An 18,096-nucleotide genomic window follows, 5' to 3' on the forward strand; every position below is an offset into this window, starting at 1 on the left:
GCCTCCTGGCTTCACCTCCTTACTTAATACGAATGGGAGACATAAAAGTGGCGTCACGAAAGTAAATAAGAGCACAATGCCAAACTATTCCTTAAATAATCAACAGGACGTTCCAGTAGAGAATGATAGATGGTAGAAGCTATTCATTTCCTACTTTTTGTGAGTCAGTGTGAGCCAATCTTTGAGTTGAAGTTCAGTGCTGAGTTTGTAATGTGCCTCGTTACATCTGATGCATCCAAACTTTCCAAAGCAGAAGTTGTTGAATATGAACTGAGAATAACTTCATGCACTGTGTTGCTTTGTGTCTGTGTGAAAATCAAGTGCACGGTTGTCCTTTGAAAATTGAATGCATTTGATTTGGCCAAAGACTAAGCGCGAGATTGTGGTCCAGAGTGAAAAGTTGTGTTCTTCCGTTTCTCTTATTCATGCTGCCTCTCAGACTAAAGGTTGCCCCATCAGGCTCTCCTGCTACAACCATGTAGTAGCACTGCTTGATTCATGAAGTATTAACATGTTCACAGATCATGTCGTAGTCCTGCAGACAAGAGCCGAGTCCTGCTGAAGCTGCATTTCCCCTGCTGTCACTCAGGACTATTTTGGTGGTTGTTGCTGTGGGTGGGTTGGCTTGGCGAGAAGATGCATGGTGAGAGAATATGGTTCCAGAGAGAACGAAGAATCTGAACGTGGTCGTGGACACAGACCGAGGATGGCTGTCACCGCGGACTTGCAGCGCCGTCAAAATCTGTCTCTAACGGTGTCTCGGGAGATCCCTGTATGTGGAACAGAGCTGTTTGAGCTCATCTGCCTCAAATCTTTGATGATTTCATGAAAGAAAACCCCGCATATTCTTCATATTCAATGCAGCTTTGACATATTGCACAGTGCTGTTGTAACACCATGCGTTATAAAAACAGGTTTTCCCCAGAAAACTGTCAATAGTAACAGCTGAACATCATGGCAGCTGACACCCAAAGTGTTAGCTGAATGATGTGTTGATTACTCACAGAGGATGTTTTGTGACGTTTAATTATTGGCATTGATCTGTTTTTTCCTTTCATGCAGCATTGGTTGGAGTTCACGAAATCAATCGCAAAACAAATGAAATGTAAGTACCTGGAGTTTATGTTGATGTGTTTAGACACTAATTAAATCCTTTATATGATGTATGCACCGATGCTGATGAATGACATGAAATGTTTGAGCCTATATAGCAGACAGAGGAACTGATTAAACAACACAGAGTTTCATTTGTCATTATTGCAGTAAAAACACCAAAGAACTGCTTCTCAAGAACTCTGCTTTTGAAGTAGCTGTATTTGACTATTTTAATTTTATGCTGCTTTTGTTCACCACATTTGAGAGGAAAATAGTGTACTTGTGTTTGACTCAATTTGCAAGATAACATTTTACATGAAACCAGTGACAAATCCATAAATATGATGAATTGTTTTGGACCCAACAGTAAATAAAAAGTAAATATTTGCTCCACCACACACTACCAAAAAACCCTGAATTTATTCTGTTTAATGTCTTACTGTATTTCATTACTTTTGAAGCATTAAGTCAATTTTTTAACCTTATTTTTTTCCACTTTACTAATGTTAAATGTAGAATGCCGGACATTTGCTTTTAATTGGGCTATTTTCACACTGGTGGTTTTGCTGTTGTCTTGCTTCAGTGTGTTTTGAATCTGAACATTTTCATCTGTACTGTAAAAACATTCTTTAGGATGAAGAGTAATTAGGCTTTGTCCATCCATAAGAACTTAAATAATCTTCACTTTCTGCCTACAAACCAAGCTGGTCTTTAATGGAAGTGAATGAGTCCCGACAAATCTGGATAATAACCTGTGATTCATTACAAAGTCAGAGAGTTCTGCTGACGTGCGCTCTTTAGTTGGAGAAAGCAGAAACTCTTTTGTTTTATTCTCAAAATAAGTTGTGTTGAATTACATTAATTTTTTTCTTTTGTTATCAACTCAGTGTAACTGTCACAGTATCACTTTTGGAACTTCAGAAGTCACGAGTTCAGCTGACTAAACCTTCAACTTCATTTGTCAAATTAAGTTATGTAGAAACAGTGTGAGTCAATTTGCATATATTTGTCAGCATGCACTGCAGTGATATTAAAAAATTCTCAGAAATCCATCTTCTCGCTGAAGAAACTCATTTGTAAACTAAAGATATGTATATAGTGTGCAGATGTGAGTTAATTTAAATTAGAGCAATTGCCTTCTACAGTAAAATAACTTTATATTCTCATTTTAAATATAATACCTCATATTTGAATGCTGATGAGCGATCGTGACTTTTATAGAGGAAATGATTCATTATGATTACAGTGAGTTTATTTCAGGGTTGAAAACTGGTAATTTATTTATTTTCAGGACTTATTCTGTTGGTTTTTTTGACAGGAATGATGCACTTTGATGAACAGAAACTAGTAAATGATGTAGGGCTCTTTCCCCCCCCCCCTGGCTAGATGTTAAAAGTCACCCCAGAATCAGAATCAGAATCCTTTTTATTGTCATTATGCATACGCTGCATACACACAACGAAACTGCAGCTGGAAGTCTCGGCTTCCAGCAATAAGAAGAAGAAAAATGGCACAAATAGACTTCGAAGTAATAAACACAAATAAGAAAGTATAAAGTATATAAATATAAACATCGTAAACATTCCTTAAAAAAAGTTATATAAAATGTTATATAACCAGTGCCACAGTAGAAGTCCATGGCAGCTCGCGAGGCTCCGTGCTAAGTCAGTAAAATCATGCAAATTACAGTCAGAGGACTAAACAAGACCTGTGGCTGTGTAAAACACTTCTACTGTCTCCTTCGCTCTCCTGTTGATTGTTTGATCTGCAAGACTGAAATTATCCCCGTGTTTGTTTCTTGCAGCTCAGCCTCCGTTCACCATGTGTCTGAGAGTCAAGTTCTACCCTCCTGATCCTGCTGCTCTGAAGGAGGAAATCACTCGGTATGACCTCCTGTTGTGGCTTTCACTTCAGATGACTTGATAAAGGCTCTTTATGTTTTTTTTTCTTGCCTCCCTCTACAGTGACAGTTTATTTCAGTTTAACAATAAAGAAGAGAGAGAGAGTTTTCATCATCTGACACGGTGGTTTAGTTGTTGTTTTGTTTCTTCACGTTTGACTGTGGCACAGATTACGCTCTTAAACTTTTAGACGCAGCAAACGAAACATTATTTATGGCCTTTCATAATTAAAAAGGCTGTCTTAAAACAGAAACACAAGAGCTGTGAAGCAGAGAGGAATGTAAAAGCTTTCCCTAGTAGCTTGGAAAGATAACGGGGAGAACATTGAAAGCAACATCATATAGGTTTTTGTGCACACGTTTTCTCATGGTCATTCCTTCTCACTGGTGTCCTGTCATAATACTTTCTAAAATTAATTTGCAGAAATCGGTGGAAGTAACAGATTCACTAATGCCGAGCAGACGTGAGTTCACACTTCCTCCAGATGACGCTGAGAGTAGGCAGCTGGTGAATGTGTGTGTTTGCGCAGTTTACTCATGTATTCATTATTGACCGGAGGGAGAGGAGTCCACTCTGTCTTTGAGGGGTAATGAGATGAAATGTGCGCCACATGTAGAGTGGACATAATGAACAGAGTGCTCAGAGGAGACAGGGGGGCAAAGGGTGTGAGCGAAAGTGGGCAGTGGGGGGGAGGTGAAGGACGGAGTGATACACAATTATGGCAGTGAAGAGGGCAAAGCACAGAGGGCAGGGGAAGGATGAACAATCAGTCACGTACAGAACGAGCCTCGTACAGCGTGTGCTCCCTCTAGTTGTACTCTGTGGGGACGTTAACCCTCTGAACCCCCCAAAAAACCTGCCGGCTGGTGTGAAAGGCTTGTTGTCCTTTAAAAAATTCATAAAAGTTACATCATTTATCAGAGTCAGGAACTGCAAAAGCTGAAAAAAAGATTTTCACCTTTCCAACTACTCATCGGGACATGCTGTTCCATCAGGAGAACATACCCAAATTAAAGCTTAAAATTTCATCAAAATAACTTTATTCTACATTTGAAAGTTTGCCAAAAAAATGAAACATTTGCTTTTAAAAACTAAAATTGTCTGTAACTGTGTGTTTTAGCTACAGACAAAAATTCAGGTAGTTTTCAGCTGAACTTCAGGCTGTGTTCACACAGAGCAGATAGGAGACAAGAATGGAAACACATTAAAAATGTAAGTAATAAAATATTTATACTGTGTGGAGTCACCTTGTTTTTTCTCGATATTGGTAACACCTGTGGGCACTTGGAAAATGATTGTACGTGTTGATTCCCAGGTTTTATTGGATTTTCTAAACTAATTTCTGTTGTGTTCTTTTATTATTATTATTGTTGTTTGAAGATTTCTGACATTGCAATTGTGTCATTCTGCACAGTATACCATTTTTTTTAGCTCTTTGTGCTTCTAGCCTTGTTGTGTATTCTTAGAGGTGCAGGACTTCACTTTTCTGTGAAAAATGAGCCCACGGTGACGAAAAATGCAACAGGAAGCTTTCTGGGGTTTAGTGGGTTAACACCAAATTAAAATTGTATAGATAAAAACAAGCATTTTTCATAAACCATAGCCACACTTTGCTATTTTAATTTCACTTGTCACTACTGAAAAAACACATTTTCTGCCATTTAGGGTCTAATTTACAAGGTACTGTGATCATAAAGATGAAGTGAAATTACTTGGCAGAAGAGAGCTGATCTCTTTACACGTGTTTTGTAATATAATCCAAACATCAGCCGCACATCAGCAACAAAAGGCTGTTAATGTTTTTACCCACGTACGCTACTCATTATACTTTGAAAAGAGTCTGTTGAACCTGCTGCCGTGTGAATAACATGGAACACGTAAGCAGCTTTTGATTGTGTGTCTCTATAAAAGAAGCATCATTAGCTTCAGTGAAAACGGTGTAGACAAGAGGGAAGCAGGTCCGCCTGACTAATTGTCTTATTTACTGAAATCAGCTCTTGAGTAATCCCTCTGAATGCGGGTGCTCACCTTTAATAGTGATAATAATAATAACAGCAATGATGATAATAATAATAGTCATCTCCATTGTCATCATCACCATCGTCCCTGCTGCAAATGTTTTTCTCATTAAAGCTCGTGCTTCAGGTGCTGATTGGTCGGGGGAGTCTGAAACTAGGCTGGAAGCTTTAAGAGAAGCACAGCATCAGTAGCAGCGTTTCCCTCGGGGCCTTTTCTACCCTCCTTTTTTCCCAAAACAAAACCCTCATTTCAGTTAAATCAAAAAGAAATATTCAAACCACCCACAGGGAACGTGAACTCAACATGCAGCCTTTGAGTTTTATCAGGTTTGCTGTTTAGCTGCTTCCGCTCTCTTCTTTTTATTGTTTTTTTTATTCCTTCTGTGCTTTCACTGAGAAAATGAACTGTATATGAGAGGTTATGGGTATTCAGGAATACAAGCAGTATTCTTACAAGCATGACGTTTGACCCTTGCAGGTATCTCGTCTTCCTGCAAATCAAGAGGGACCTCTACCACGGTCGGCTCCTGTGTAAAACCTCGGATGCGGCCATGCTGGCTGCCTACATCCTTCAAGGTAATCCAGAGTGACAGATGGAAATGACTTGTACCACTCTCTGCTTCTCGACCTCTGTTTTGCCGCGCCCCCGTAGTTCAACGTGCAGATAAATGCCGCCCGCTGAGCAAACAGATTTCCTGAGGTATTTCTACGAGAACATAAAACACTCCATAAAGGACGTACTTGCAGTCGTTCAACATTTAAAACATGTAATGAGCTTTTCACACTCTTTGTAGGCGATTTTCCACACTGATATGCACGCTCATCAAATGAAAAATCATTCGGCGCTGTGTGATAATTATCTGAACGGCTTGTAGACTCTTTAACAAACAGAAAAATCATGCTCGATTATAAAGTCTTTGAAGTGGTTACCCGGCATCTTATCTTGTCCTCACCGCATAGAGAACACAAGTCCACATGACGTATGGTGGTGGCACAGCTCGCTTCACAGAAAGCACAGTGTTTGATGGGAGGCAGGTCTTCTTGGAGGAGGGGCTGATGAATTAAAGATGGGCCGCCCGGTCAGCTCCTCCTTGCAGAGTCATCTGAGGGAGTGCAGTGTGGCATGAAGGACTGCAAATAACCCCGGCCATGTTCAGCCTGCCTCCGCTGACAAAAGCACCAGTGTGTTGAAAACTGTAGATTTTAATGAATGTCTTTGAATATATTTAACATCCAACTTTTTTTTTTTTCTGACCCTTCCTCCAGCTGAGATTGGCGACTACGACCCTGGGAAGCATCCTGAAGGTTACAGCTCCAAATTCCAGTTTTTCCCCAAACACTCTGAGAAACTGGAGCGACGGATTGCAGACATACACAAGACAGAGCTGATGTAAGAGACACATTGATGTGACTGCGCCTCCACTGTCAGTCTCTCTCGGTTGTTTCACCTGCCTGCAGAAGCTGCACTCACTCAGGCCAAACAAACACTGGGCTGCCTCTGACATTTATATAATTGACTGCAGTAATGAGGTACCAGTGGTCTGCACCGGGTTGGCTAGATGGATTATTGTGGGCCATTTGAGCAAATAGCGGAGAAAAGCACCTCTCTCCTCCGCTATCAGGTCATGTAACTCAGTCAGATCATAACTCGGCCTTTTAGTTGCGCGGTTATCGATGGATCGCAGCCTCAGCTTTAAGTGGAAAAGCAGCAGAGCTCGGTAATGAAAGTGATCAGATAGAGCAGGTCTGTGCAGGCGTACAGACAGAGAACACTTTCATAGACAGCCCCTGAGCTGACGAAGCATTTTGTTCACACCCTGATCGGTCCTGCTGATTATTGCAGTATTTCACCCTCTAAAATGTTATCTTGCATTAGTTTGTAGGTCGTTTCGTAGTTCATGCTGGCTTGAACAAACAGGAGCACGAAAAAACAAAACAAAAGATGTCTGTTTAATGACATACTGTCAGACACAATGAAGGTGGAATTGCACCAACCCAGTCTAGTTTTGATGCCGTGGGAGCAGCATAAGACTCTGCTGCCCACTAGTGGTCTCTTCTTTCTTCACTACCCAGGAAGCACAGTCCTGCTCTACGAATACTGACATTAATTTCACACCCAGAATGGACGCCGGGATAAATAATGAGTGCTGTAAAATACATCAGCCCATATTTTATTTGCTTCACTGATCTTATGCTAATATTTCATCTGTTGTGGTGTAATTGATTTCTGCCCTTTTCAGTCTTTCTAAATTAATGGATCTCATTATTGGGATATCAATTTGTTTGCGCCTCTCTCACAAGTCTTTGACCTTTTAAATTGTACACACTTCCTTTTTTCAATGCTTAAATAGACTGACACAGACTGTTGCTCTCCCTCAGTGGTCAGACACCTGAAACATCCGAGCGAAATTTCCTGCAGAAAGCCCAGATGCTGGAGACATATGGTGTTGATCCACATCCATGCAAGGTTGGGTTCTATTTTTAGACAGTAAACATTTCAAAAAAACATTCCTGTCCAACTTGAATGTTGAAGCCTTCCCTTGGGAAACACAGTACATGCACAAACATATGTCTGATTTACTCTTCGTTTGTGCGCCCATGCGTGCGTTTCGAGTTGTGTTCTGATATTGTTTCGTCTGTTTCAGGATGTGTCTGGGAATCCAGCTTTTCTCGCCTTCACGCCATTTGGTTTTGTGGTGCTTCAGGGAAACAAGAGAGTTCATTTTCTCAAATGGTGAGCAGCACTTTCTTGCGTGAGCCAAGGACAGCACACTCCTCGGGAACTTGCACAATTGTATGAAGACAAACACTGTGCTGCGGGCCTTGACTTTATCGGATTTGACGTACACACTCTGTATGCAGGGCGGTCTGCATGAAACACGACGTACACTACAGCTGGTTGTACAGTCACAGTCAACAAAGCCCCTCCATCTGCCTCTACCTGTGACTAGAGCCGTGGGCTAACATGTGCACAGATGGCTAATTACAGTGGCTAGATTCAGAGACAAACTCAGCAGAGGAGCCTCATACCAGGAGCCTCTACCTGAATTCAGGGAAATGCTTTATTGCCTCAGTGACAATGTATACAACAGGGTGCCTTTCTATTTATTTTGCTTTTAACCAAGGATGTTACTGTTACCATTATGCAGCCAGACTTGTTACGTATCATGTTTGCAGTATTTATAATGGCTTTCTTTGTTTGCCATCAGCGGCACTCAGGTTCCTTTCACTCTCCATTCCCCCGTCTGGAGGGAATATTATCACTTATTTGTTTTGTCAGGCAAACATAGAGCTCCGTGACTGTTTATGTGATCTCAAAGTGGTTGTCATGAATATTTAACGAGGCTGTGGCTTTTTGTTTCTGCTTGCTGGATCTGTAACTGTTGATACACTTTCTCCCGGACAGGAACGAGGTGACCAAACTCAAGTTCGAAGGCAAGACTTTCCACGTATATGCAAATCAGAAGGAGGTGAGAGCGTGAACTGTCGGACGTGGGGAGGGTGGGAGGCTCTAATGACACTGTCTATTGAGGGTGACTTTCTGCCTCAGTTTTGTTATATTGTCCTGCACGCCCTCTTTATTTTCAACGTGCAGGACATAAAGATCATCTTGACGTACTTTGCGCCCACACCGGAGGCATGCAAGCACCTTTGGAAGTGTGGAGTGGAGAATCAAGCTTTCTACAAGTGAGTCCACAGATCTTCATTTTGCCTTTTCACCCTGCCATCTTGATGTAGTTACCTGCTCTGCATTCCCCCGAGCGCTGTGGGGCACGGCACCGTCACGGTGCCTTGGTGTCCTTAAAATCCCTTCCCTCCCGGTTGTTTATCAGCGAGAAAATGAGGTGTGAGTTGCTGCTGACCTTTAGTGAATGAGTGCGCGCTGGCACGAGACCGCGAGCGCTCCTTCTGAGATATGGCTCCCCTGTCTCGGCTGTGAGTAATAGTGCAGGTGTCCTCTGCTCTCTCTGCAGCTTAGGAAAGGTGATTAACAAAACCAGGCGGTGTGAGCTCAGAGGCTGCGAGTGGTGGTGTAATGAGGCGGGCTCTGGTGATGAAGGGTTAAAAGATAGAAGGAGGGGAGAGGGGGCACGAGGAGGGCAGAGCTTAGCTTGATGGAGGTAATATGATGTGACCTTTTGGTGACTCTTTGAAGTGGCAGGCTCATAATATTTTATCAGCCCTCCACTTATTACGATTCCACTGTAATTGGAAGTCTGGAGGACTGAAACGCAAGAGGCAAAGATGTTTTCTTCTGAAGAAGCACACACATGCCTTGAAAGCAAGATGGAACATTAAACTTTAATGTCTCACTTACTATGACAATATAAACATATTGAATACTGTATGGAATCGCGCTGAGAAAGCAGTGCCTATAGCACAAGGAGACGACATGCATAATTTAACAGCAGGGTATTTGATCCCAGTTTCTGCCTCGTTCTGGGACTCGGAGAGCAATTGCATACATTCACACTTCAAATGTGTGATCATATTAAGGCTGTATTCTTGCAAGAATGTGTGGGAAACTGTTAATACCACCTGTTTCCCTTCCTGCTCGCTTTGTTTCGTAGCTTTGAGCTTCATCTTGTGTTTTTTCTTTTTCTTCTTTCTCCAGGCTTGAGAAGTCAAGTCAGGTTCGCACAGTGTCCAGCAGCAACCTGTTCTTCAAGGGCAGCCGTTTCCGCTACAGGTATAGTACACGACAAGGCAGTATGACTGATGACAGGGAAGGGGAGGACACTGCAGAAAACCCCCCAGCTGGATGTGGAGAGAAGTGTTCCCAGAAGACGTGGCCTCCTGGCCTTCTGTGCTGTAATGTCAGCCTACTTTTTTTTTTTTTTTTTTTGCCTGGAGGACAGGACTGACACCTCACAAGACAGAGGACACAGACGGGGGGAATGAAGGGGACTGATCACATGAGGCATTATCACACTGTACCTGCTGTAAACCTGTAGTATGACCAAGACGTTGTTCTATAGTCAAGGGTCAGATGATAGAAAATACATGTTTACTCACTTACACTTATTGGTACCTATTCTAAAGAAAGGTTCAGTTTTTATTTGCACAGACTTTGAGATATCTCTGTAGGACTTGTGGTGAATGCAATTTAGTTTGCAGCATTTCAACACTGAAAAATTACATTTAAAATTCATAACAGCAGTATCAGTTTTCCAAAAACAGTGATGCAGTTTCTTTGGATAATCCACTTAAGGCTGAAGAGTTTCCACTGAAGCTATTTAATACCAAAGTGACACTGTAGAAACAAAACAAAAAAACACACATAGAAGTAATGCTTTCAACTGTTTTTTGTTTTGTTTTTTTTTAAATTAAATATTTTAATCAATTTATAGTGACTTCACAGATGTTCCCTGTTTTGTTAAATTATAGATAATAACTTGTACAGCCACATCAAAACTCTGTCTTTTTGTAAATGATAATTTGTCCTTTTACAGTGTTTGACCATCAAATTATTATTTTTTTTTTACTGTATTTAAATCAGAATAAAAAGAATCATCTTAAGGATATTTACCATTGTTTAAAACGACGAGGTATATTAGGGATAGAAAGTTGTTATTCAGTTTTCAATTGTTGTTTTCCAGATTTTTTGTTTTGTACAATTGCAGATATCTGGTAAAACCACTGAAGAAAAAAAACAGACCAATCGGCTAAAAAAAAAAAAGTCAACATTTTAACAGATATTTGACAATATTTTCAGTGGTTTTGATGTTTTAAATATTATAGTATTCCACCGTTTTTATTGTATTTTTTCTGGCACCCTTGCAGCCAGATCTACTTCTTTTTTCTTTTCTTTTTTTAATACTGTATAGGACATATTATTGTGTTGTAGGAAAAATCTCAAAACCTCAGCAGATAAAACTGAACCTAGAAAGTGTGCCAAAATGTACTTTAATTATGGCGAAATGGCCCTTTAAACAGAAAACATTCATGAGAAAGTATCGTGACATTTTCTCACAAGCCCAGTCAGTTAACTGTTGAGTTTAGTGTCGAAGGGGGCAAACCATGATCATTGTTTTGATATTTTTGCCTGCAAGTCTGTGTGTGCATTTTGTCTGACTGGTGGTAATTCAGTTACACAACGCTGAATTCACCAGGTTAATTCAATCATGATGCTCATGTACTGTACTCATCCACTGCAGTGATGGCTTTCGTAGCATTGGGTGAGACCAAGGTGGCTGCTTATGTGCGTGTGTGTGTCCGTGGAACTCATCCTGAGCATCGTCTCTGTGCTTTATAACAGTGGACGAGTGGCAAAAGAGGTGATGGAGCAGAGTGCCAAAATCAAACGCGAACCTCCAGAAATACACAGGTAGAGTTGTAAACTCAGGAGAGGTCAGAATGTTTGATCACAATTTCGTTTTCAATTTTCCTCCATTTTCTTAGGCACCAAGCTACTGTAGATGTCTTTATATCAGCAGCGCCTACTGGTTACAGTATCCACGCTCGCAGCTCGGCGCACTGATGTTTGTGCATTTTGTGTCTGTGTTTGTCTCTGCAGGGCTGGCCTCGTGCCCAGCAGAAGTTGTCCATCCATCACCCACGGGCCTCGGCTCAGCAGCGTACCGCGCACGCGTCGGAGAGCCGTGCACATATCTATCATGGAGGGTAAGAACTGAGCTTCACCCCGACGCTTACACAGCGACCAATCAGTGTTTTTTACATCGAGTTATATGCTGCCGCACTCAATTTAGAAAGCAGCTGTAATCTCGCTTTTCTGATATATTTATGAACAACCTCTTCTGGCACAGATTTTTAAATGAACCACAGAGTCCTTGTTTATGAGGATTTTTTTCCCCCCTTCTTCAGAAAACACACTTGTGCTTACACTTTCTCACACCCACATGCTGTAACTGGAGCCATGTGGCCCAGTTCAGGCTGTTGGGACGCGCTGCAGGTGTGTGCGTCAGTCAGCCTGCCTGGTTCAGAGATGTGTATATTATGTGTGTGTGGAAGCTAAAGTCACTCGCTCAGCCTTCCTGCAGGCTTCTGGCCCAGAACAGATGAACAGAGACGGCCACAGCAGGCGTACAGCCCTGCGTGGCTTTGGGTAAAACAGAGTGACGCGAGTGCCCTTCAAGTACAAACTACAAGTCATTAAACAGCGAGGTAAGCGGAGGTCAGAAGCAGGTGTACTGAGTCTATTGAGGGTCCTCTGCTGTGGGTTCAAGAGAGCCATAAGCGTTTCTTACCCCCAGTGTGTGCTGACTGGGTGTCTTATAGTGGTATTAATACCCCCAGCTGAAAATAGCCTGGGTCTTCTACTCCATGTATGTCACTGGTTTGGGTGGGGCCAAACCAGGCCAGGCCAATGCTGGCGACCGTAGTGCTGCTGCAGAAACCCACCGTTTCACCCCCGCAAACTGAGGAGAGAACCCTTCAACACAAACACACTCTGTGGCCTGGACTCCGGAGAGGGACCATAAGGACGGGATAAAACGCGTGCATGCTGCAGCCATGGTGAAGTGTCTGATCCGCATCACCACCCGGGTGAACGTCCACCTGCGTATGATCAATCACTGCTACCGGGATGTGAAGGTTCGCGTGCTGAGCCTGGGGCCTCGTATGCTGGGGAAGGCCCTGGGCGTCCTGCCCCTCTACCCCGCTCTGATGGGGCAGCAGGAGTCTGCCGGCATCCCCCCTCTCCCCAGCACTCCGCTGCCCTGCGTTCAACCCAGCAATCCTCCAGGTAAACTCGTCGCAGAGCCAGCCAGGAGTGAGCTTTACATGGAGGCGCGAGTCGCTATTTTAAATCAGTCTCATCGATGTAACCGGGGAGGGAGTGATGACATTCCTGTGGTTTTCTGTGCATCCTGGTTATTGGACGGATATCTTTTTTGATCTTTCTTTTGCTGAGATCATTTCATTGATTCAGATTAGAGGACTCTTTATATACTTGCTATATTTGGTTCCAACCACTATATTTCAAGTGGCATTTATTCTAAAGTTATATTACACAGAAGGCTTTTAGATTAAGAGCTCTGATCAAGGCAAATACAGATGAAAATAATGCATTTTCTGCTCACTGCTGCTCTCTTGTAAGCATAACACAGGATAAGCTGAGGCAGATCAGCTCAGAGCAAAGATGGCCGCTGACATTCATCCAGCCTTTATGCCTCTTTTCCTTTCACTTGACAGGAGTTTCATGTCAGCAGAGGCTTAGATGCTGGACATAATCTGTCCTACTTTTTCCCTACAGTTTTAAAAAAAGTCCTTTTCATGATTTGCCTCCTCATCAAAAGCAGAATTTTAATCCCTTCTCTTTATAAGTGAAGGTGTAATGTTGCTGCTATGACACTCTGGAGAATGTGATATCGTCAGCACAGGCCTCGACCGCAGCTCATCTTCACTGAAATGTACACGGTAGAGGGTCTCTTATGTACTGTACTGTTACCTCCACTGCAGAATGGGCAGTTCTGCTGTACGGTTCTGCAGTTCTGGCAGGTCTTGGAAGCTTTGTTCAAGGTTTGCTGGTAGGATTGGGTGAAGTGGCTCAATAATAAGTCAGGCGTTTAGTAGAAAGGCAATTATGGGAAATGTTGCTGTGCAGTTAGCAGGCCTGTCTTGTGACAATATTGGATTTTTATAGCACTTCTGTATTAATCTGATAATTTGGGAGCATCCTGAACAAATGGTTGAGGCATTTAGATGTAACCACAACATCCACCGTCCTGTTGTGGCCATGGATCTGTGTTGCATAACATGAATCTGTCTATTCTTGTTTCCTATCTGCCTTCATATAAGCAAATAGACTGAAATAAACCTGATTCCCACTAAAAAGGCAACCTCATTTGGTTATTTTACATATAAACAGTTGATCAATAAAAGCAGGTGACAGAAATCAGCGTAGCCTGCAACATTTTTTAACCGTTTCATTTCGGTTTGACTTCATCACAACTGTCCTTTCTCTGATTATTTGCTGCTATTTATGTTTAATATTCTGTCTGTGTGCATTTGTGGACCTGCACCAGTGTTAAACCCTAAAAAGGTGGTAAAAAACTACACTCATATCAGCTTTATCAGACCATTTATGTCACTTATTTTGAGAAGGAGGACGTACAGTAAGTTCTTTTGCGTTGGAAGTGAAGCGAAGACAAAATGCCGCAATTAGCTTTCATCATAAACCGCTGGGCTCAGACTTGAGTTTCGAGGCATTGAAGCTCAGCTCAGAACACTAATCCCTTTACAAATTTAAACGCAACTCATGCGGACAAAGTGGGATCAAATGATGCAACGTCTGCTACCTGATAAGAGATTAGAGCTCGTAAGTGCTGGTAGATAAAATGAAAGGATGTTTGTCATTTCATCAGGAAGCAGGCCCGGCTTTTCTCTCAAGTATACCTTATCTTAATGGGTTTGTGTGCTCTGTTGTTAAAAGATATTTGTGCTACAGGATGATTTTTTTATTTTCCCCATTAGGGATGAGCCTTCACATCACCTCATGTGCTTTCTATAGGACTACAGTTTGACTCTGGGGAGCACATGATCAGATTTCGACTCTTAAAGTGGAGACTGTGTGTCTGCAGCACTCTTAGAACCAGAACTAGTGAACGCCCCGCTGATAAACAACATGACTGACCACTTCATGTCTTGTCTGTAATCTTTCACCGTTTTTAAAAAAAATGCATCTTTCTCCCTCTGTGCACCCTCCCACTAGGTCTGGAGTCCTTGCGTGACAGTGCCCACTCTACACCGGTGCGTTCAGTGTCCCACGGGGAGTCCTTCATACCCCGCTCCCGGAGCCAGGCCACAGACGCCAGCGAGGGGATGGCGGTGATATCAGACGAGGCCTACAGCCCCTCTGACAGCGTCCTGCCCACCCCGGTGGCCGAGCACAGCATGGAGCTGGCCGTCTCGCGCCAAATCAACGGGGCGCCCTGCAGCATTGAGGAGGAGAAGGAGTCGGAGGCGGGCACCCCGACGTACGGGGAAGGGGGTGATTTTGGTGCGGACGGTAGATCTGCACAGGAGGGCGCTGGGGGGGACTCGGCCCTCAGCGAGGTAGAACAGGTGAATAAATTTGTCTTAAGTGTCCTCCGTTTGCTCCTTGTGACCATTGGACTCCTCTTTGTCTTGCTCCTCCTCCTCATCATCCTCACCGAGTCAGACCTTGACATTGCATTTTTAAGTGATATCCGCCAGACCCCCGAATTTGAGCAGTTCCATTACGAATACTTTTGTCCCCTCAGGCGGTGGTTTGCCTGCAAGCTCCGCTGGGTGGGCGGGTTGCTCATTAACAAGTGAGAGTGAGGTCGTAGAGTCCGTAAGCCCGTTCGGGGGTCTGAGAAGACGGTTAGGACTTCGGAGTGATGGAGGGCAGCCTCGTCCCAACCATGAACCCTGCTTCTCTCATCCTCCTCCTGCAGACATACAGCTTGGACCACTCCTGGTAACACCGGGCCAGGATCTCTCTCCCCCCTTCCTCCTCCTCCTTCTCCTCCTCCACTTTGAGTTGCCCTCCCTCCCACCCAACCACCTCCTCGTTTCGCTTCCGTTCGTTTTTTTCCTCTTTTCTTTTTTTTTTCTACAAAGCCAGGACACTTTTTTTTTTTTTTTTTGCATTTTTTTTTTTTAATTTCAGGTATTTTATTTTTTCAAATAACACAAAGGAAAAAAATTAAAACTGAAACATCAAAGAACTTAAGAATTTTAAACAGTTCCTTTTTACAGGAACGGAAGATTTCGTCGCAACGGATGAGCGTTGCCTTCATTTATTATTTATTGCTTTTTAAACATGGATTTTGCATAAGAAAAGGAGACGAGAGAGGACGAGTGGTAATCGGGGAAGTTGATTTGTTATTAAAAAAGATGGAAGTGAGTCATGTTAGTCAAAAGGCCTACTGCTGGGAAGTACGTGTGAGTCAAAGCGGTGTAATATCTTTTGATATTAATTCATCCTCATTGGAGTCAACGAGACAAACAGCAGATTAACCTCATTAGAGAAAAAAAAAATGCAGTCTGAGGGGAATAACAGTGAAGGTTCATGAAACAGAGAACAGACAGGGTGATTACCAAATGCCTTTTTTTGATTAAATATTGAAGACTGTGGGCAGTTTAGAGTTCAGAGGATTGTTTAAGACACAGTTAGTATACGGTGGTATACGGAGCCAACTGGTGAAACTGCTTTTCTAACGTTTTATAAGGATACAGTAAAATAAATCAGTTAGTGTCATGTGACCCAGTAGTGCGGTTAGAGAAACGATGAGCAGAGATTCACCGGCACCAATAGATTATAGTCTAGATAGACGTGCAATGCTGATATGGTTTTTAATAATTAAGTACTTTGAATGTGCTCCTTTGTTGGATTATTCTGTTATTTCTCCGATTAATTTGATTTTCTTTTTCATTAAGTTGAAATTCGATGAATTTCAATTATTTCTTTCTATGAAGAGTTTATGATTTATTTTGGTTTCATATCGACCTTGCTCTTAGGTTCATGTATCATACTATATTACTATTATTGTTAGAATAAGAGTAATGATGTACTTTTTGTACAAATTAGTTTGTTTCCTAATATATATTGACAGGTTTTCCATGTATATTTTAACAGAACTGAAATGTTATTTTGTTATTGAAGATTAAATTATACCTTTTTTAGCGCTGTGTTTCAAGTAAGGTCAGAAGCATTTATGGCAAAATGTGGAAAGGGAGTCGAAAAAAACAAACAAACAAACAAACAAAAAAAAAACAGGGCTTTTATCCAGATCCACTAAACACTGATCACACCTCTCATCTGTCCACCAGCAGTGAATCAGCCGGCAGCAGTGTGTGTGTAATTTTAAGGATGATTTTAAACACGTATTTGTATCGAATACAATCCGGATATATCATTTATACCACCGCAAATACCAAATATTTCCAAAACACATGTTCAGCTTTCATCACTTTGTCATATCTTATTTTACTTGAAGAGTTTGGAGAGGTGACTGTGAGCCTGACCAACTGGATCTGCACTAAAAACAACTTTGATTTGGAGAATTTGTAAAAACAATTTAAAAAAATTAAGGCTGAAACAATAGTTTGGCGCAAAATGCCAAACATTTTCTGGGTTCAGCTGCACCAGTGTGAGGGTTTTCTGTTTTTATCTGCATTATAAAGGTCGGATTTTTGACTGTTAGTGTAAAGAAAGATGAAAAAATAACAAGATTTTAAAAAAAGAACTTTGAATCCCTGAGAATTAAGAATTTCCAATTGATTATTGTAGAGAAAATAGGCAGTTTAATCAATACAGGAACTATTAGTAGGTTGCAGCATGAAACAAAACATTTTGTAAATAATAAATTAAGAATTAACGACTAAAATGGGCCCAACACATTTATTGATTTTATTTTTTTGGTAGAGGCTGCTAGGCAAATTATAGCATGTAAAATCATTTTTTGGAGATCCCTCCTGATCTTTATTTGCGTTGCTCCTTTAATTTTAAAATATAATATATATATATTATCAAATAATATCTGCCCCTTGATATTTCGGTCAGGCTCTTCTGCCTCACAGCTCCAGGGAGCAATAACTGTCATGGCTGCTGGATTCTGGGTAAAGTCTGTTTTTTGTATTGCGTGTCTACCTCCTGTACCAGGTGCAGGTGTAAGTGTTAGTGTGTCTGTATGTAGGAAACAGAAGCAGGATTCAAGATGATAGCAGTGGGTTGTGTTTTTTTTAGAGTAAAAACAAGAGGGAGTTACAAGGAGAAAAAAAAAGAGGAAAATGAGAAGTCTGCTTCTTTGAAAGTGGGGTTTTTAAAATACTAATTGGGAATGGATGGCACTTGTTGACATCAATCTAATGGCTGTACAGGGTTAACTTTATGTTTGTTTTTTGCCCCCCTCGCCCCCCTGCAGCTGCTCCACTGAAAGCCCAATGGTGCTACTTTCTTTGTTTGCTCCTGTGTAAATCAAGCGTAACAGCCCTCGGCTAAGTTGTAGTCCTGACCACAGAGTAGCATGCACTTTGGCGTTGTGGCTGGATCCACTTCTGTAGCTCATTATCTTTCACAAACCGTAGTTATCTCCGGTGGAGGCAGCAGCAGCAGCACCGACGTTTCCCAGCACCGATGCCGGAGGAAGCAT

General features: G+C 42.0%; 1 protein-coding gene across 1 annotated transcript; it reads left to right on the plus strand.

Moving 5' to 3' along the window:
* Positions 1-1,098: 1,098 nt before the first annotated feature.
* Positions 1,099-15,274, plus strand: LOC103373640 (FERM domain-containing protein 5-like). Its single transcript, XM_008303569.1, has 12 exons — positions 1,099-1,105; positions 2,900-2,978; positions 5,493-5,590; positions 6,281-6,404; positions 7,394-7,481; positions 7,660-7,748; positions 8,421-8,484; positions 8,610-8,701; positions 9,630-9,704; positions 11,274-11,342; positions 11,532-11,638; positions 14,688-15,274. Exons 1-12 carry the CDS (start codon positions 1,099-1,101, stop codon positions 15,272-15,274), a joined length of 1,479 nt encoding a protein of 492 aa, XP_008301791.1.
* The last annotated feature ends 2,822 nt before the right edge of the window (positions 15,275-18,096 follow it).

The sequence above is a fragment of the Stegastes partitus genome, unplaced genomic scaffold (genome assembly GCF_000690725.1).
Source record: "Stegastes partitus isolate 25-593 unplaced genomic scaffold, Stegastes_partitus-1.0.2 Scaffold2036, whole genome shotgun sequence".
Taxonomy (NCBI): Eukaryota; Metazoa; Chordata; class Actinopteri; family Pomacentridae; genus Stegastes; species Stegastes partitus.

What these genes read in the sequence shown, in the direction of transcription:
- LOC103373640 (XM_008303569.1), top strand. An exon ending in GAACCTCCAGAAATACACAG is followed by an intron (nt 11,343 to 11,531) that starts GTAGAGTTGTAA and finishes TTGTCTCTGCAG; the next exon opens with GGCTGGCCTCGTGCCCAGCA. An exon ending in GCACATATCTATCATGGAGG is followed by an intron (nt 11,639 to 14,687) that starts GTAAGAACTGAG and finishes CCCTCCCACTAG; the next exon opens with GTCTGGAGTCCTTGCGTGAC.